Below are 20,987 nucleotides of genomic sequence, written 5' to 3'. Positions count from 1 at the left end.
TTTTCCTATTGCTAGATTACTTGAATAAAGTTAGAATCTATATATTTGTTCTACATTAACATAAAGGTGTATCTTGTATCTTGAAAGTTCATAAAGTAGTTTAAGGTCGTACAGCTCCTCAACATAACAGTTACAATTTTCGGAACCCTGGAGGTGACTCAGTCTTTCCAGATTTAATGACTCATTCCTTGTTCAGTCCAGCAAAGACCGGTTATGTGATTATTGTCCTTGGTATCACCTCTTATTTCCATAGTGCGATTTGTTATAAATCACCCCTGAAAGCAGAATGATTTACCTTTCGCAGAGCAGATGTTCCAAATGCCAAAAAGAATGTTCCACCCTTATCTGTTTCATGATTTTATTTAGTTTTCAAGATTAGCTTTAATTGAAAGTCCCAATAAATAGGGCAATTGACAAGGGTGCTTAATGCGTTCTCATGCCACAGTAAATTATAGGTTTTTGCAGAAATTTCAGTACTATAAAATCACTGCAAAATGCTTTGTTTTTGGCACCTTTAGGCCATAAAACTGTTGGAATTATAGGCTACATTTCATTTATTTGTTTGAGCAATATGATTGAGAAAACTGTTTTAATAAGGCTTCATGTTTCGGGCAACTCAGAGTCTTTATTAGCATTAACTGCTTCGATGGGTCTCCAGGGCAACAGACTACAAGTCTTGTGTAGTCTGATACGCAAATAATCACTTCGATTTGTCCACCATGTCTTGCCATGGTTAGATAAACAAGAAAATAGAATATACTACATATACATGTGTATCAGGGTTTGGTTTTTGTGGATACCATTGCAGTTTGTAAATATACAAAACAGTTGGATATTTTAACAAAAGATTAATTTGAAAGAAGTTGTGGAACAATAAAATAAGCTTCTAATTATATAGACATGAACATTGACATGTTTTATTAATTATTTTAACTTCAGTTGCTCCTATTGACAATGTGTATGGCACTCTCGGAATTGTGGGAGCCACATCAACACAAGAATACTCAGATCGGTCAGAATTAAGGAAGGAGATTGAAGGAGTTGGCTCCTTTACTTTCTTTGCACCCAGTAATGATGCTTGGGATTTGTTGGATGCTGTAAGTACATTCAGGGTTCTAAAAATAATAGAGGTTATACCAATGAAAAAAGTTGCATTTTTTAGATATTTTTTACTTTATATTTTAGGAAATCCGCGCATCGCTGCTTAGCAACGTGAATATTGAGCTGCTGAATGCTTTGCATTACCACATGCTTGATAAGAGAATGCTGACCAAAGATCTCAAGAATGGAATGACCCTTACCTCTATGTTCAACAATCAGCCTCTTCTGATCCACCACTACACTAATGGGGTAAGTTTTACTTAGTTCTCCAACCAATTTTGCAGTTTGGGTTATAGCATCCAGTATAGATCATATGGCCTCTGATGCCTTCTGTCTTAAAGCAGATTCATTGATATAAAACAAATTATTCTAAACATAATATTTTAGAAATGTTTTGTTTTTTTATTGTGAATTTTGTTTAGGCTCTGTTAACATTATCTTTTTTGAGTGAAATCAACATTGCATAGAAATGTAGTACAACAGAAAGATTTTCACCCGTTCTGTGTGTTCTCCAACTTCTGGTTTTGGCTCACAGTAACTGAGGCTAAAAAACTAATGAAATGCATTCCGTTTAATGTCATTGAATTACAACACTTTAATGGTACTTAAGTCCTTCTTTCTGCTATTGTAGATTGTGACCGTAAACTGTGCAAGAATCATCCATGGTAACCAGATTGCCACCAACGGTGTTGTTCATGTGCTCGATCGTGTTGTGACAGCTGTGGGAAACACCATTGAGGACTTTATTGAATCTGAAGACGAATTGTCATCTTTCAGGGTAGGTTTCCTAATGTAAATACCGCAAGCTCTATGTTCAAATATCCTTAGGGCTACATAATCCACTTTGGATGTTTGTTAATGTCATTTGCTGAGTTTACAGAGGTCTATGTGTGTGTTTTGTTCAGTTGGGCCTGGTTCATGTCAAATTCAAGAGATCTTCATGGCACAATAAATGTCTGTGATGGAATGCAAGATCTTCAAGAAAGAAGTGTAAAGTAAACAGTGTATAGCATAGAGATAACATCATGATTTTGTAGAACTTTTCAGTAAGCTGCAGAGATTTATACAACCCTTATTTGCGTTAGTCTTATTTAATGCCAGTCCTTTGGCAAAAAATATTAAAGTTTCATTTATGTTTTCAGGCAGCTGGCATTGCCTCCGATACCCTGGCAAAGCTTGGAAAAGCTGGACATTACACCCTGTTTGCTCCCACTGATGATGCCTTCGAGAAACTCCCACGTAATGTTCTTGAGAGGATTATGTCTGACAAAAAAGCAGCTGAGGGTGAGTTTATTTAAGAGCCCTGGGTAGATGCCATGGACCTTTTTGGCATGGAGGTGTGAACTTCAAGATTTTGATGAACATGTTTTCAAGTGCCACCATTTAAGCTTATCAAAGAAAATGATTTAATATGATACTATTTTTGCTCTACTTACAACCATACTCGATAGCAGTAAGCCACTTTCCTTTGCCTCATTCCGGATCTTCTTAGTTCAAGAATTTTGGGTTAATTTTGATGTTGTAGTTCTGGACGTTGTATTTTGACTGGACTTGTCTAAAATTGGTCCCAAAATGGTCCTAAAAGATTATGTTTCTATTTATTTCTATGTATGTTTCAGCCTTGGTTAACTTCCACATCTTGGACACTGTCCAGTGTTCTGAGGCCATCATGGGAGGAGCAGTTTTCGATACCCTGGAAGGAAGTCCTCTTCAGGTTGGATGTGATGGTGACAGTTTGACTGTAAATGGCAAGAAGCTGGTGAACAGGAAAGATATTGTCACAACCAACGGTGTCATTCATCTGATTGATGAGGTTCTTATCCCTGATTCTGGTAAGTATCAAGCCTTTGTGATTTCATACACACATCAGTTTACTGAGATGGCATCTAGATCCAGAGAAAGACTAGCCTGTATTCTAACTTATTATAAGTTATTATCTTTAAGCATACATCCTGGTGGGCATATGTATCTCTGGCTAAGTCAACAGCCAGTCAAAAGGCTACTGGCAAGTAGGGTCCCAATAATAGAAAAAGTAAAAGTGAAGCTTAAGTACAGTGGGACCTTTAATACATACCCTATACACCCCAGTATAATATTATCCACTTTAATTAAAACAAAATTAAAGGGGTTGTTGAACTTTATTAAAAACTCTAGGGGATGGGCTAGAGAGGGCTTTTAAAAAAATAAACCCTTACTTACCTTCTCCGGTGCTCCCTGTCTCTCGACACCATTGTTCATCAGAGACGGGCCCCTGTTTGCAGGGGCAGGCACGTTCGACTCCGACACCTTTCCCATGCTTTGTGCGCCCAACCATACCCTGTCCCTGTATCAGTTGCTGGTACATGGGATGGGTGGGCATGCTGGATGGGTTTGAAATTGTCAGAACCAAACATGGCTGCACTTGTAAACAAACAGGGGCACGGCTCTGACGAATGATGACATCGGAGATTGTAGGTTTAGTTTTTTAACAGTATTCTCCAGCCCATTTACAGAGTTTTTAATAAAGTCAGACAATCCATTTCACATAAATTACCTCAGGTAGTTCTTAAATTTGCTTTATTTATTCCAGCAAAGCAAGTCCTGGAACTCGCCGGTAACCAACAGACCACTTTCACCGATCTCATGGCACAGATGGGATTGGCAGCCTCCATGAGACCTGAGGCAGAATACACTCTTCTGGCTCCTCTAAACGATGCTTTCTCTGGTATGTATACTATACTGTTTATATTTACAATGTAACTTAATATCTTCTATAAACCATAAAAGATTTTAGAGCCATAAAAACATTTACTTATGTACTTGGTTTCAAACAGTTAAAGAACCAACCGGTGAAAATCTCAGTCTTAGTCAACTTTTAATTATAAATTTTGAGTGCATTTTTTTAGATATACAATAACATTATATGTTATATTAAGTAGATTAGATATCACTCATTACCTTTCTGGAAAGTTTGCATGTCCGACATATTGCTTTTTCTATAAGCCTTCATCATATACAGTTTTATACTTTCAGCATATTTGTAAGGCATTGGGGCAGACAACTATTGGGCTTCTTCCACTTATATAATATGATCTTAGAGACAAAAACTATTTAGACAATTAAAGTACTAAAACTGTACATGAAGTTTACCTATACAGTAGTTAGGGCTACCTATTGAGTATTCTCTGGGTGGTTTAGTCTATTTATAGAATTGAACTGCTTTTCCATTTGCCTCCTCAGTAAGCCAACGGCTCCCTTCTTAGTGTAGTGGTCAGACCAGGTTACTACAGTTCAGTTCCCCTTCATTTAAAACGTAGCTAAGTTGCATTGACTCAGTTTAGCCTCTACACAGATAATGGACATATCTGTTTCTTGTCCCATACTCTTTTTCTCAGATGCTGAGAACAGATGATGTGTAAGGGAACTAGAGTTTGAACCACAACCAATCTGATACAAAGAACCTATCCTTGTGATCAGTATATTTGATACAGAAAAACACTTTAATTTAAAATATTCCCAAATCCCCCTTACAATAAATTATTATTAATGATGTATGACTTCATGGTCAGTGAACCATTGAGATCATTACAGTTCATGGGAACATTTGTTGGAGTACACTCCAAAAAGTTAGGCTTCCACATTTAGATTTCCAGGTTTCACATTGATATGACTGCATGTCAAAATTAGCAAAAATGGTTACTCCAAGGTCAAATAAACATATCCAATGGCATCTGTAAAAGTGCAGAGACCTCCCTATCCTAAAAACTATGAGGGATGTAAAGTTGGCAATATAAATTAGTCTATGGCTTTCTGAATCCTGCTGGAATGGTCAAACCAGCAATCCGGATTCATATCTGGCCAATCTTTGGCCAAAAAAGGATTGGGCATGCCAAAATGTAATATGCCCTCAGATAAGCTGTTGCTAGAAGTTTCTGAATGTAAAACATTTACAATATCTTACTGTGTGAGATGAGATCAGTTCTGTACAAATCTTTTAGTTACAAGAAAATAATAAAAATAAAAAAAAGTTATCACATAGTTGATGACGCATGCTACCATTGTTGCAGATGAGACCCTGAGAATGGATCAACGTCTTCTGAAGCTCATTCTCCAGAATCACATCATCAAGCAAAAGTTCGTGCTTAATGGCCTTTACAATGGACAAACACTAGAAACCCTTGGCGGAAAGATCCTCAGAGTGTTTGTATACCGCACTGTAAGTATTTTGTGTTTCAAGTCCAGTTTGAGCAATAAACGTGACTTAGCGGCTCTAGGGAATGCTTGTGTGGTTTTCCAAATGAGCCTCTAAGGGCCTTTTTCAAAAAGTTTTGAAGACAATTAAAATTGTGCTGTGTTACCGTGTCCATTTTGAAAGGGGTTTTCACCTTATTGCTATAAGATTATCCTACATTTCCCATCCTATTGGTGGCCAGTCCAGGTAACGACAGCTTAGCTATTCAACTACGGTAAACCATTGTTGATAACGTATGTTGATTGAAAGGAGGGGGAATCATCTGATCAACAAAGGTCCTACATTTTCGACTCAGGTCCAATCACTGTTAACGGTCTACCGTTAAATGAAAGAGCATTGACTACTTACATAAAATCCATTGTACTCTGTGAAACTGTTTTATTTTCCTATAATAACTGCAGGTTGACATGTTTTTTTAGGATACCCACTTTTTAGAAAGTAGCATTTTTGAAATATGACTATATGATAAGTATTATGAAAAGCGAAATAGAAGTTTATGCTTCCAAATTTCTTTTTATGTGAACATCAGGCTGTGTGCATTGAAAACTCCTGCATGCTTCGTGGAAGCAAGGAGGGACGAAATGGAGCTATTCACACCTTCACCAAGATAATCAAACCCGCCGAGAAGTCATTCTTCGATATTCTGAGCCTTGATAAACGTTTCAGGTAAATATCCTTCAAACTATTTTATATTCTTAAAACTTAAAGCGTCCTCAACCCTTCAACAAACTAGAGACGTCATCTTAGTTCTCAGCTTCTTGTCATATTACTTGTAATTGTGTAACAGCTCTCATCTCGGCCATCAGTATATGCTTTGGTTGGGTGTGACCTATGTGCTGTGACTCACCTCCCTCCCTCATTGGAACGTTTATGTGACCTGACCTTAGGGAAGGTGCTAACAGCAATCCTAAGTAGACATGGCAGCCCTTTGCACTGATAAAGATATCTTACAACGTTTTTTGAAAAGTTTGTGATCATTTAAACAATATTATTATTATAAATGGAAAAGGGACAGTTTGAAATAAGGAAGAAAGTAATTCCTTTTGGTCTATAGACAAAGGGTGGACCGATTCTCTGAATCAGGAAAAAGAGGGAGAGAACCAAAGTGCGGGACTCAGGTGTAGTATTAGAGTGACAGTGGTTGAAACTACTATTATAAGGTGCTCATCTTGCGGCTATCTTGTAGCCTAGCATGTAGTGTGTTAATGTGATGCGCTGCCTGTGGGTCCATGAGGATGTTCTATCCCGCAGCTGGAACAGGTGAATGGTGGCAAGGCTGAAGAATCCACATCAACGGCGCGTCAGCACTTGGAAAGCTCTTTATTGTTATTATTAAAAAGTGAACTACGCGTTTCGGCGCTGTGCTAGCGCCTTCGTCAGGTTCAGAATAATACAAATTCACTCTACGTTTTTATTATTTTGAACCTGACGAAGGCGCTAGTACAGCTTTCCAAGTGATGACGCACCTTTGATGTGGATTCTTCAGCCTTGCCACCACTCACCTTTTGGTCTATAGGTTATGGCTGGTATTGCATCTTAAGGGGTGAACTATTTTGTTTACCTGAACTATTTTGAATTGCTTACATCATGGAGGAAACATTTGTCACCCTTATAACTGAGGCTACATGAACATGACCATAAATTATGTCCAGTGTTTGTGCGACCTTGACTCATGTTGCGCATGGTCACATTGCAAGCTATTGGGCAGGTCCTACTTCTGCCCACTCACTTCTTTTTGAACACGTTTTCCTTGGGCCTGTTTGCCTGTTTGTAGCAGTAGTGTCAGAAACTTGTCTGAAGAGTTTCTAAAGTGGCCTACACAATGCTTTTTTTAAGTGTGGTTTGATTTGGAATCAGGTAGACTACAGAATTTCATCAATTCAACACTGTGATAGGACTGTGAGTGAGGAATACCAACACTAAAATGCAATCATGGTTCTGCTCTGTAGAAGGGATTCCTTGCATCATATATCAATATGATTGTTGGACACCGGTCCTCGGCAGAGTGCTTGGTCAATTGTCCGCAATTCAAGGGCCAAACAAGGTTGTTTGTGCTTAGCCCAAAACATGTTCAATGAAGGAACAACAGGCATAAATATAAAGCTTATATTCTGTCTTCATGGAAATGTTTTTTTGTTTTGGTTAAGGAAAGAGTTAGCACTGTACAATATATGAGGTCATCTGCTGGAAAAGAAACCATGTAATTCAGATCTGCCGATTGTGCAGTTTTCATAAGTAATTGGTAGTGAAGGTTTATGAACCACAATCCATCTGGCAAATACTGCAGATTTCAAGACATTTTCAAACTTACTGTATTTCATTTAGGTTTGGCAGAACATGATTAAAAGATTTGGTTTGTGGGTTCATTGCTCATGCAGCATTTTATACAAGGACACATGGAAATATCCTTTTAAAGATAGAAAGATAGATAGATAAATAGATAGATAGATACAAGATCCAAAAAATGAAGCAACACTCCACATCCAAAAAGATTATAAGTAAAGTAGCGTTTATTCCAAAATTTTGAATAAACTCTACCTCACTTTAAATCTTTTTGGACCTGGAGTGCTGCTTCATTTTTTGGATCTTGTGCGTGCATGAGTTCTTACCCCGAACTCTGAGGTTTTTGCACCCCCCCTCTTGGTGCGGCCATTGTGGACATTGTGCTGCTGTGGACTAAATAGTTCTAATAAAATATGCATATTTTTTCTTGGTTTATTATTATTTACTCGAGACTCAAGACTAAGTGATTTACTTGACAATGGTAACATTGAAATAGCTTCTCTACTATGAGACCTAGGATTGAGTATGATAAGTCTCTATATCATATACTATAGAATTGCCTCAGCAGGAGCAGTCGTGTGTGGTCTGTAGTCTAGCTGAGTTGACATCTTCTTGCAACGCGATCATTAATCCGCAATTGTAATTCAACAGCTCATATATAATAGTAGTAAGCTTGGCCTAGGAAATGCTTCTGCCTTTAATATAATGTTTCTATTTTCACTAGCATTTTCCTCGATCTGATCCAGCACGCTGAGCTGAAGCAACTTCTGTCAGAAGATGGAGCATGGAGTCTCTTTGTTCCTACCAATGATGCATTCCAGGGATTGAGCAGTAGCGATTTGGAGATCCTTAAAAGTGAGTCAACCATTCTGTTTTATCTGGTTAAAAAAGTTAATCTTAAAGGGTTTTACCCAGGGGCGTAACTAGAATTGACTGGGCCCCATGTAAAATATTTGTCTGGGGTCCCCCATAACTGCACGTTGTGGTGTTTCAATATAATAGGTAGCACAGTGCAGTGTCACCCCGCCAGGAGGTGCAAACAACAGCAGCAGGCTGTAATTGGCTAACGATAAAATAAAAAGACAGAATGTGGAGTTTTCTGTTTACAAAAGTGGTCTAGGACAGGAGATTCTCCAGCTCTCCTCAAATATCTCTTCAAATGTCATTGTTTGGACACTATTCATTGGATGTAATTCTCTAATGTTCAGAGTGTCTCCCTAGTGACTGTATATATGGACAGTCACATACCTGGGGGAAACCTACAGTGTATGTACAGTGGACGCTGGGGATATTATGGCCTCCACTGAACATATCCCCATATGTATGGGCCCCATAGCAACTGCCATCTTTACCATCTTAATAACTAATATCACTTAATTACACATCACTAAAATAAATAGCTGGTCATTAAAGGTCCTACTGCATAGATTCCAGCAATCATGGAAACATTATAGGAAGACACTTGACACTATAACAGTTATATTTTTGAGATAATTCAAATCTGGACCAAAAAGAGATCAGAGAAGGGAGAATGCAATAAAATAATTGTAAAAAGTGCAGTGCTGAGCAGATAGATCCAAATCCTCTATAGTGCCACAGCTCTGTCTTCCCAATTAAACTGGGTCTTCTTGATACCCCAACCCAATCCATATCCTAGGGCCTAGGTATGACTGAAACATCTGCACATATATTGTTAATCACTTGCCTGCACATTGTTGATAACTCACTTCTAGAATATTTTTATGAGCCTTTTGTGCATATTCACTTTCAGGAGACAAAGTAGCTCTTCAGAACATCCTCCTTTACCATCTGGCCCCTGGAGTATTCATCGGTGGTGGATTTGAACCCAGTGTAACCAACATTGTGAAATCCCTTCAGGGAAGCAATGTCATGATTAAACTGGTAAGGAGATGGCAAGTTATTCCTTCCTCTTCGGGTGATAATTATTTTTATAGCAATTTTAATTTGCTGGAAGTTGACAAAACTTAATAAATCCTTTCATAAACTGATCATTTCAATACATGTTGCATCAGTAATAAATTCATACATTACAAGAGAGATTAAAAAGTTTGGAGAACTGTGCCTCCAAGGCAATGACTTCATCCAATGTTCTCTCCTCGTAGCTCAACGATTCCATCTCAATAAATGATGTCTTTGCTAAGGAAAAAGATTTAATGGCAACCAATGGTGTGTTCCATGTTGTAGACAAACTTCTGTTCCCCGCAGGTAAGAATATTACAATATTACTGCCATAAATTATAGAGGAGATGGTGGCACACCCAACACCTTACTTTCCAGAACCAGTAGTATTTATATCTAGAGAAAGTATATGGAATGGAGCCTACCACTACATTTTATGTGCACAAAATCACTAGCATGTTGTGTGAAATGGATTTTTTTTTTACATATTAAACATGGTCACTTGTAAAAAGGACATATTAATGTAAAGCCAAGATGTGTAGCTACCTACATGTAGATCAGTTCCCTGAAAACCAAATAAAGATGAGGTAAGCACGGGAACTCCCCCACTTATCTATCACCTTCACATAACTACATTCATTTTTTTACTGTTGATGAAGGTCAGATTGGTCAGAATTTTTATTTTTATTATTTGTGAATTCAATTCTCTGATTTCACCTCAATCTGTAGACAATGGGCCATATTTTCTAGTAGTGTGCACTACATCCAGTTTGGCTCACTAATATGCAGTGGGCGACACATTCATGAAGACAAGATCTTTATGAATGTGGCGCATGCTGCACGTGCCCAAAGTGCATGAACTGAGTGCACTGCTGCACTCAGTTCAGGGGGCATGCACCACATTTCTATGAGACCAATGCAGCCAATGCATATAAGCATCGGAACGACCCTTTCTGTGCGACGGCACAGTGCAGTCGCGAAACAATACTAGTGCAAACACTTCATAAATACATGTGCAACCAGTTTGAAAATGTATTTATGTGCAGTCCACACCAGAATTCTGGCACATGCTGCAAAGTAAATCTGGGACAATGACTTCTAACTAAGGTCCTGTAACTTCCTTTTCTTTAAGATTTGGGCATTGGCAATGAACAACTTCTTGCAGTTCTTAACAAGATCATAAAATACATCACAATTAAGGTACGTTACACTATTGTTATTATTGTCTAGAGAAAAATTGCAAACAAGTTTGTTCTGGTAAGCTGGTACATAGTGTTCATGAGCTGAAACATTCAGTGCCTGTACTAGGAAACAGTCCTGCCTCCACATGAAACATACTGTATTCTAATTTGATCCAAGGGAAGTCTTCGTTAAGGAGTGTCCACCTCTCCACCAAACGTGGCCAAGTTCAGTGCAAGTAGCGGACTATGGAAACAAGCACAGCTGTTCTGATCTGTTTCTATAACTGCATGGAGGGAGTTATGGAAACAGTGTTCATTGTTTGCCTAACTTGGGGAATTACACAATGACAAAAAGTTTTTTTTTCATACCAGTTCTGTATGACTAAAATTGAATAACTTTTGAACTTGACCATAAAAATTAAAGCCATATTGATTAATCTTGCCGATTTAAATTAGACCAGATGAGTGATTGGCTATCATTGATGGTGATCATGGTGTTGGTGATGTTACATTGACATATAGGGGGTCATTTATCTATGGCATTTCTCTTTTTTTTTCCTCTTATATTTACAACTTTTTTGTTGTAAATTTGCATCTAAATTTGTGACTTTTCCACTCGCCAAGCAAAGTTAGCCGCACAAGAATTTTCAGTGTGTTTCTTTAAAATCCAGATATGGACATATTTTAAGAAGTTGCAAATCACAGTAAAATGGTAGGTGTAGGCAAAAGTTTAAAAGGGGTTTGCATAACAATGTGTCGGCTTTTGTGTGACTCTTAAAAAAGGGGTCAAAACAGAAACACATCCCTGAGATATCACCCTTGAAGATAAATGAGAAGTCCAAAACCCAGAAAAGCAAAAAAAAGACATGCACAGATGTCCTGACTAAAGTTAATTGGCCCCAAGGTGTTATATGGACAGTGACAGTGTATGCTCAGTAGAGGTCTGGGTCAGAGACATTTATCGCCAGCATATGATAGGCCGGCTGCTGTGCAGCGTTTATTCTATGCCAGGCATGGTGAGTGTGCGGGGAGAGTAAAGCCCCGCACCGGCCCACTCCTGATCCACCGCGCCCTCTGCTCCGCTGGACGCAAGTGCTAGTAATAAGCTAGCATTTGTAATTATTTCAGGGCCTCTGTGTCACAGACGTGGCGCAGAGGTCCTACTAAATATGCTATAATATATCTGTCCGTCACAGGTTTATACAGCCATCGCTGATCACTGAGTGTACGTCCCTCAGCAGAAGGGAGCAGGATAGATGAACATAGCTGGTGCATTTTTCCACACAATATGACATATACTGGTCATTTGGAGGAAGCTTTCCTGGCTTGTACGCTGGGTATATGAAGAAACCTAGATCTGAATGTAGCCTTTGAAGCACATAAAAACCCTTATAGTTACCCTAATTACTTTGTGGTCAATGATAATATACTTCACAATAATGGAATTTAATTAACATTTAAGATTCGTAAAGGGAACCCGTCATCAGGAAGTTAATTTTACATGATGAGAGGTTCCAATAGCATCTGGCATGTTGATTTCAAAAATGCCTTTAACGTGCATCTGAATAATTCCATTGATTTTTAATCATTTCTTTAAAGGGAACCTGTCGTCGCTGTTCCAAAAAAATGAAACTAAGACAGGTTCCCATAGAGCCCTTTAGTCCTAAGGGCACCCATTTATCAACTAACACTGGCGATAGCAAAAAGCAAAAAATCACATTTTATTCTGTACCTGGTAACCAGGGAGAACCCAGCGAGTCCACGTGGGAGGATCACCGCGGCTCGAGTCCTCGCCCTCCTCTGTGCACATCAGCCAGCGCACGCCCCCTGTATGATTTTTCCTACATCGCAGAGTTCCGCGCACGCGCACTGGCTGCTCTCAGCTGTGTCACTGCTTATCAGCGAGCAGGAAGCCAAGGAGCCGCGTGACGTAGGAAAGATGGAGGCGTGCGCTGGCTTATGTGCACAGAGGAGGGCGAGGACTCGAGCCGCGGTGATCCTCCCACGTGGACTCGCTGGGTTCTCCCTGGTTACCAGGTACAGAATAAAATGTGATTTTTTGCTTTTCTATGCATCGCCAGTGTTAGTTGAAGAATGGGTGCCATTAGGACTAAAGGGCTCTATGGGAACCTGTCTTAGTTTCATTTTTTTGGAACAGCAGTGACAGGTTCTTTTTAACATTACCTGGCTCCCTGCCAGCAGTGTGTGTCCCAAGGGAGCAGTTTAAATGGCACAAGTCTTCTTCTCCTATATCCTTCCTCCTCACTCATCACCCTTCCAATCCCTCAGCATCTTATCTACTCACTGCCACAAGCAGGTCTCGTTTGAACTGCTTCCCTTCGGGACTCACCACACACTGCTGGCAGGGAGCAGGTAATGTTAAAAATACAATAAAAAAGCACTGGAATTATTCAGATGCATGCCAAAGGCATTTTTGAAATCAATATTTCAGAGGAATCTGTTATCATGTGACAATGACCTTCCTGAAGACAGGTTCCCTTTAAGATTTTGTAAATATAATATCCTTAACTGTAGTATTGTTTATGTTTTGAATTTTTTTTTCTATTTCTTATTAAATTTGTTTGCTTCAGTTTTCCAGAGGAAGCACATTTAAGGAAATCCCTCTCACCAAATACTGTAAGTAACCTTTATTTAGTAAAGAAATACTTTTCATTAAAACGGGAAATTCATGAAAAGCAGTATTCGCACATCTTGCTCTTTTTGAGAACTGTACTTATTCATTTAGTTTTGGCAAGTAATCTGCATGGTTTGGCATTTACCCACACTTTCTGCTTGGTAGATTATACCACAAAAAGAGAAAAATCATGTTTTCTTTTCATATATTTCCTGCTTTATGTGGCTTTTTTATATGACTCTTGTGGAAAATAAAATGCCTGACTACAGCATATTTTTGTATTTGGTCAAAAAACAGATATTATTTTAATATGTGGACATCCTCAAATGAATAGAACTTTTGTTTGATAACGCTGGAGCATAATGTTCTGATTGTCTATATGCTTGCCCATACATTTTTGGGGGGTTATTTATAGTTTTCTAAAGACATTTTTGGACCATAAACAGAAGAACTTACAAGATGTGCATCTTCTTCAGTCCACTAATTATACACAAATCAAATAACATTTGTTACAAGTTGGTTGCCATGTCCGATTCTGCTAGCTTGGTAGATCATTGATTGTTGGCTGATAGCAAAACCCATTTTACCTGCCACATTCCTTCCAATACCAGAATCACAACAGGCTGTGGAAGGAGCTTGCTCCCATTGCTTTCTCGTCGTAAGAGATTAAGGATGATAAGCCCTTGTCTTAGTTAAGAACTTTCCCATTATCCATCTGACACACCAAAGGGATCAAGAGTTTAAAGTTAAACCCTGTGTTCACATCAGGCACTTATATCAGACGGACATGTCTTGACGCTTCAAAAAGTAAAATGTAAAGTGCAGGGTGTTAAGGTCACCACTTATTTATTTTTGTCTTTATTTAGTTTTTTGGAATCTTTTTTTAACTCACAAAGTATATTTTTATTTATTCTTGAAGGGGTTGTCCACTTTCAGCAAATAATTGATATTGTATGTGCAATGAAGAGTTATACAATTATCCAATACACTTTCTGTATTAATTTCTAAGAGTTTCTGCTTGCTGTCATTCAACAGGAAGCTTCATTGTTTACTTCCTGTGGCTTTCACAAAGGTGATGTTACTTAGGTGCGCGGCTCGTTATTTCTCAGAGCGTTATCAAAGCTGTGTGTTATAACGAGCCGTGCACCTGTGTGACATCCCGTGACCAGCAAGTAAACAATGAAGCTTCCTTTCTCTACACAAACAATTACTATTATTTGCGGAAAATGGACAACCGATTTAAATGTATAGTTTAAAGAAGCGGTTTCCCAATTCTTTTTTAGTTGTTAGTTAGTTAGTTTTTAAGTTTTTTAACTCCTCACACATGTTTGAAATGTAAACACACAAAAAATTGATGGAGTTTTAATGTAATATAAACTTTATATATTGTTATTCATTGGTGTACTATTATTAAAATAGTTTGTTATAGCATTTTATATTACCTTTTTCTTTTTCCTTAGTCACCAAAGTGACCATTGTCAAGGGTAAGTAACTTATTGGCATTTACTTATCCCCTGAATTTTTTACTTTCGTTGTAGTGTTGCAGGTTTTTTTTTTACTATTTGCTTGAGTAACAGGATAAACCTAAAACTACAGGTTAAAAGATCTGAGCTTATATCACTGTAACTGACAGCAGAAGTAACATCTGTACAGCCTTTCTTCATATTCTTAAGACGAGAGCTGCTCACCTCTGGCATGACCTGGGGGTGATTCTGCTGTACAGTAAAATAGATGCCCTTTCAATTAAGAACAACCATTGATGGGTCGTATGACCTCCAGGCTATGTGCGGACATGATATTTCTCTTTCTATTTTTCAAGCATATAAGGTATAGATGAGTTTAGACTAGATGAAAAGGCTTTTGGATTCAGAGTTTCTACATTCCTTTTAGTTTTTCTTCACTTTTCTAAAAAAAAATAGTCTGCTATGTTACATATGTATTGAAGCAGCAGGAAGAAATGTGTATGTTGTAGGATTTAATATACACCACATCCTAGTTACCTGGTTTTAGTATTTTGAAATATTATATCACATAATCCACCAAAATAATAATGTATGATGTGTTAAATGTCCTTCATTTGTACTTTGCTCCCAACAGAGCCAATAACAATCAATAAGGTCTTTGGTGGTGAGACAATTCGCAAAGTTATCCCAGGTATGTATAGAAGAACTTGGTTAAAGTGACCATTATATATATTATTACAGGCGTTCCCCTACTTAAGGACACCCGACTTACAGACAACCCATAGTTACAGACGGACCCCTCTGCCCACTGTGACCTCTGGTGAAGCTCTCTGGATGCTTTACTATAGTCCCAGACTGCAATGATCAGCTGTAAGATGTCTGTAATGAAGATTTATCGATAATTCTTGGTCCAATTACACCAAAAATTTTGAAACTCCAATTGTCACTGGGGTAAAAGAAAAAAAATTGTCTAGAATTCCATTATAAAATATACAGTTTCGACTTACATACAAATTCAACTTAAGAACAAACCTCCAGACCCTATCTTGTATGTAACCCGGGGACTGCCTGTATATACGCTTAATACACATAATATTATATATATACATATAGTTAGAACAAAAGTATACCAAGCTTGTGCTCTAACTATCTGGAATGGTGCAATGCTCCTGTATATTGGGTATTGCAGGGCCTGAAGTAGAAGTCGAACAGGCAATGCAGCATATACTAATAGAGCCTCTAAGCATAAGCGGCAAGACCTGCTTGGCAGGGTTAGCATCAAGCACTGGTGCACGATGCACCATTACTCGATAAACCCCTAATGTCTGTTACTGTAGACCAAATAGATGGCTGACATGTTCATAGAATGTACTTATTGGTAGCAGCAAATTTTTAAGTATCAAAAAAGAGTCATTGGGGCAAATGTATCATAAGTCTGACGTTGTCTGACTGTTTTTTGGGCCTTGTTTTGGCTTTTTTGACGGTCAGATATATCTTAATGGTTTTCCCTTATTGATACATATTGCCCTTGGCCTGTAGTGAAATTGTGATTTTTAAAGACAAAAGTCGCAAAATGTCTCCAAATGTCGCAATTAGCTCCAAGCTGATTTCGGCATTTGCCGTAGATTTTGCAACTTTTTTTGTGACTTTTTAAGACAGTCGCAACTTCCGCATCAGGATTTAGGTGATAACTCAGGGAACGCTGCAGGAAACTAGACAATGGCAAACTTTGAAGGGACACTGTTTTAGGCGCAAAAAAAGGCGCAAATGAGCACAGGTACCATGAAAAGTCTCAAAAATTAAAGAAAAGGGCAGTCCACATGCTTGATAAATGTTCCCCATTAACTGGAGACATAAAATTTTGTAGTAAGTAATCTGTAACATATTATAAAAGGTCACACTGCTATGCTAAGAGATAAAGTTTAGGTTTCCTGAATATTCTACATGGTAGCCGGCTAAATGGGACTTTTGGGAGGAGCTTTTATGAACGTTTTATGAGTCAACAGGGAGTGACCTCAAACAAAGCTGAAAGACAAGCCGACGCTTTTCAATGTCGCTTTCAGCAAATGTCATGAAGAGAACTATATAAAGGTCCAGTAAGCACCAGCCCCACCAAGGCTTTGGTGGCCCCAGTGGAAAATTAGTACCAGGTCCCCCAACTATAATGTATCAGTTATGGTACAAGTCTCCTCCTATTTGGAGGAGATGCATTATGGGACCTGGACCCAGGTGCAGTCATATCCTCTGCACCTTCTCAAGTTATTAGCCCAGGAAATCAAGCATTTATAACATCAAACTTTTACTTTACAAAAAAAATCAGGTGTGGCTGAGGAGGAAGACGTAACTTGGGACACAGATTCAGGTATTATTAAGTTCAATGTATCACGGTTTGAAACTCACTGCCTGTCGGTCACTTGTCCACATAGAGGAGCACTGGATGTTTTTGTACAGTAAATGTCACTTTTGCCCTTGTCATCTTCACTATGTATGTGCATGCGCTGTGCTGTGCAGTGACACAACCAGTCACTTCACAACGCTGTAGTCACTGGATGGTTTACTGAAATTCACTGTTAGATTATTGCGCTAGTGAGATGCCGACTGCACTTTGCATCGCACCCTTGCTTGGCTTCAAATTTCACACGCTCTTACTTTCTACGTGTATGTTCACGATTGCATTGTCACCACTAAGAATGAAGCGGGCATGGATGTTCTGTATGTGTGTTTTCTTTCTAAAACGTTATTTGTCTGATTATGTGAATTTACTGCACAATAAGAAATTTGGGGTACAATATCAATTTATCATGAAACAAATAAAAATGATTATTGATTGTTTAGAAACAATTATTACACTATTAGTCAATCATTGCCAATCATGCTATGGGGCTATACTTTAGCTATGCCAATAATTACTATTGGAAACACATACAAAATTAGAGCCACATAGAGAAGACTCGGTGACTAAACTGGTACAATAAAAAGTGGACCCTGCTAGAGCGGGCTACAGCCAACAACATAGAGATAATAAGTGAAGGTTATCAAATAGATTAACAGCAGGGTTACTATGTACTATAGGAAACTGTAAAGAAGTAGGGTTTTCTTTGTTTTATTTGAAGAGGATAGTCTGATATTTTGGGGAAATATTTTAGGCAAATGTAAAGTACATTGAGCAGCAGTCAAAATGTCTGCCATACTGTATGTGTTATATTATACTGTTGCAGATGTCTGACTAGAGGCACAGAGGATTTTAAGTAGCTCCTCTTATAAGTGTTGTGTTGTTGTTATTGCCATCTATGGGAGCGCATGTACGAAGCAGCCGTACAAAAGTCAAAATGTAACCTCAGCCTAAGTGTTGGATCAACAATGAAAATCACTTTTAGTTATCCAAATTATTAAAAGATGTTTGAGGTTTTTGTGTCACATGATAATGCAGATGCACTGGCTCATCTTAGAAATCCAATATGTTCTAACTACAGATGAAGTGTTAAGTACATGTAGTCCACATGTAGTTTAGTCATTACTATTAATGAGTGTCTTTGCTGCGTCATTACTTTTAGGACATGCAGAATACAAATAACTCAACATTTTCATTTATTAATTTAGAAACAACCATCACTAGAGTGACCAAAGTTATTGAAGGACAACCAGAGGTCAGAGTAATTCCTGGAGGCGAAACCCGAGTGACCAAAATAATTCAAGGGCGTAAGTTAATTTCTGTTTACAAAATAATAATGTAAAAGTAGAGCAAACTTTGCAGTTAACAAGTCTATAAGTCAACAAGCTTGTAGAACCCAGTGGGAAAAGTCAGAGTTTACCAGATGTATTATGAGTTGATAAATTGAACACATGTAAGCAAGGGGCTTGGCTTGGTGACATTTTCAATAAGACTGGGGGATTCTATGTACTTCTCCACTATATAAAGAAATTTTATATAAATTTAAGAGGAAAATTATGCTAAGTTGGAGATTTATTGCAAGCAAAGGGGGTGGGATTTATTTTATTTTAACACTATCTATATAGTGTTAACTAATATAACATCTGGTGTAACCTTAGCAGATGACATTTAGCTTTTTAGCTGACAAAACTTCTTGTAACATTGGGATTTGAGCCATCTTAGTTTTTTATTGTAAGGATATTATGTTTTAACTGCTTGGTTTTCAGACTGCACAGTTTAGAAGTAGCATTAAAGGGATTGTAATAACAGAATGAGCGATTACAAGCTGGTCAGGGAGGGGCCAACTCCTGCGAACCCAACGATTACTAGAACTGGACCCACTGCAGCCCAGAGAGTGGGCTTCCCATTCTCACAAATGGGAGGAGCAACAGGATAAGCATTCATTGGCATTTCAAAAATTGTAGAGCATCGGTTTTCTCTGGCATTTACATAGACAGCAAATGGGAGTGCTGGAGATAGCCAGGAGTTGTGTTTGCCAATTTCTGTTACTCTCATACTATTAAATCAATCAGCAAATCATATGCTCTATCTGCCACTCTTTGGGGGTCCCAGCAGTTGACCCATCACCAATTATTTTGTCATTCCATATCCTGTGTATAGGGGATAACTTGGTTGGTACAACTCCTTTTAATGATTACAAATACTACCTTGCTGTAATGGCCCTCCTCACACTCATCCAGTAGAATTGTCTTTACTCTGTATGAATAGATTTGGACATAAAAAAGTCCAAATGCATTTATTTAGTATTGCATATAGTTTTGCATAAATTTATATTACTTAACAGGGGGAAAATCCAAACTTATTTCATTTTTGAGCTCCTAATAGCTCAAAAATCTAATTAAACCACCCAAATAAATAGCTAAATGCTCAAAGTGAAAAGAGACTTGATTAAATATATATAAAGTAAAACTTATATGCTACAATATTCAATAAAAGACAGATACAAGGACATTGTGTTTAATATATATTTTGATTTTATATACTTTTTTATAACAATTGTTCCAGAACCATCAATCACCAAAGTCACCAAAGTCATTGAAGGCAACCCAGAATTCAGTCTGGTTAAGGAAGGAGAGACAAGACTGACTAAAGTCATTCAAGGTAATAATTGATTATATGTAGTTTCTGTAACACAAAGTATAATTTTCAGCAATGTTATATGTAAAAAACATCTGTTTTTTTATCCTTATTTTAGCTCTCTGTTAAATTCAATACTTACATTTTGAGGGCGGACAAATCAGTCCATGTTAATATAATATGTAATGCAAATCCATTTGTAGAGACTGGATTTCTGTAACTTATACTTGTGTGGTTTCATCCCACAGATTCTCTGGTTGCATGAACTCTAGATAACATTTCACTTTGGCAAATTATTCTTGAATTAGGCTTCTGCAGACAATGTATAATTCATCTGTTTTTGTCAGTGATCTAACAAAGAACTGGGCTTCAGAGTTGAATATCCAACTGGACATGTAGGAGGCCAAGTATAACATGTGAGGCCCAAGGGAGGCCATTTTGAATTGAAATGAGAACGAGATTGAGATGATATATTAGAAACCGATGAAGAAATTCAAATGATTTAGTACAATAACTTTATATATTATATTGGTATATTCATACATGTCTATCATCCAGTGCATTAGTAGGATTAAGCGCTGCAGAATTTTATGGTGCTATATAAATAAAGATTATTATTTATTTAATGGGCAGCTTGAGCACTAGACAAACTGGCAGATGCCAGTGCTGTCTGTATTCTGTGTAAAATTCTACATTTATCAAGAATATTGTAAAATAAAAATGTATCCAATTGTGAATTATTTCTGCATATAACTGGACTTCACTCTGCCTCTACAATATATATAAGTATGTTCATATACATGTCATCCAAAGTACATGTCAACCAAAGTGAATCAACATTTAAACTCATCTGAGTCTTTGTCAAGAAAAATTAATAATATATACATTAAAATTAACATTTTTACATTTATTACAATGAAGAGGGTAAAGTATAACAAAACATGTTATAAAGCAAATGACTTAAAGGGGTTGGCCACTTTCAGTAAATAATTGATATAATTTGTGTAATGAAAAGTTATATAATTTTTTAATGTGCTTTCTGTATCAATATATCATGGTTTTCTAGATCTCTGCTTGCTTTACTTCCATAGAAAGCTTTTCTGTTTATTTTCAGTGGATAGAAATCTGTCCATGGTGATGTGAT

At 37.6% G+C, this 20,987-nt stretch overlaps 1 protein-coding gene across 5 annotated transcripts in view; it reads left to right on the top strand.

Moving 5' to 3' along the window:
• The window catches only part of POSTN (periostin), a 56,440-nt gene that overhangs the window by 21,077 nt on the left and 14,376 nt on the right, over window positions 1-20,987 (top strand). For 4 of the 5 annotated variants that reach the window (XM_072134442.1, XM_072134443.1, XM_072134439.1 and 1 more), the window contains exons 4-21: window positions 940-1,097; window positions 1,186-1,350; window positions 1,733-1,879; window positions 2,244-2,385; window positions 2,721-2,933; window positions 3,671-3,805; window positions 5,148-5,296; window positions 5,862-5,998; window positions 8,340-8,470; window positions 9,387-9,517; window positions 9,739-9,841; window positions 10,668-10,735; window positions 13,308-13,353; window positions 14,812-14,835; window positions 15,449-15,505; window positions 17,135-17,176; window positions 18,415-18,513; window positions 19,772-19,867. In XM_072134442.1, coding sequence (XP_071990543.1) covers window positions 940-1,097; window positions 1,186-1,350; window positions 1,733-1,879; window positions 2,244-2,385; window positions 2,721-2,933; window positions 3,671-3,805; window positions 5,148-5,296; window positions 5,862-5,998; window positions 8,340-8,470; window positions 9,387-9,517; window positions 9,739-9,841; window positions 10,668-10,735; window positions 13,308-13,353; window positions 14,812-14,835; window positions 15,449-15,505; window positions 17,135-17,176; window positions 18,415-18,513; window positions 19,772-19,867 — 2,043 coding nt within the window. The remainder of the gene's footprint in view (window positions 1-939; window positions 1,098-1,185; window positions 1,351-1,732; window positions 1,880-2,243; window positions 2,386-2,720; window positions 2,934-3,670; window positions 3,806-5,147; window positions 5,297-5,861; window positions 5,999-8,339; window positions 8,471-9,386; window positions 9,518-9,738; window positions 9,842-10,667; window positions 10,736-13,307; window positions 13,354-14,811; window positions 14,836-15,448; window positions 15,506-17,134; window positions 17,177-18,414; window positions 18,514-19,771; window positions 19,868-20,987) is intronic. The other variant, XM_072134441.1, reaches the window with a different exon arrangement.

The sequence above is a fragment of the Engystomops pustulosus genome, chromosome 2, assembly GCF_040894005.1.
Source record: "Engystomops pustulosus chromosome 2, aEngPut4.maternal, whole genome shotgun sequence".
NCBI lineage: Eukaryota > Metazoa > Chordata > Amphibia > Anura > Leptodactylidae > Engystomops > Engystomops pustulosus.
This window is presented reverse-complemented; position numbering and strand designations above follow the sequence as displayed.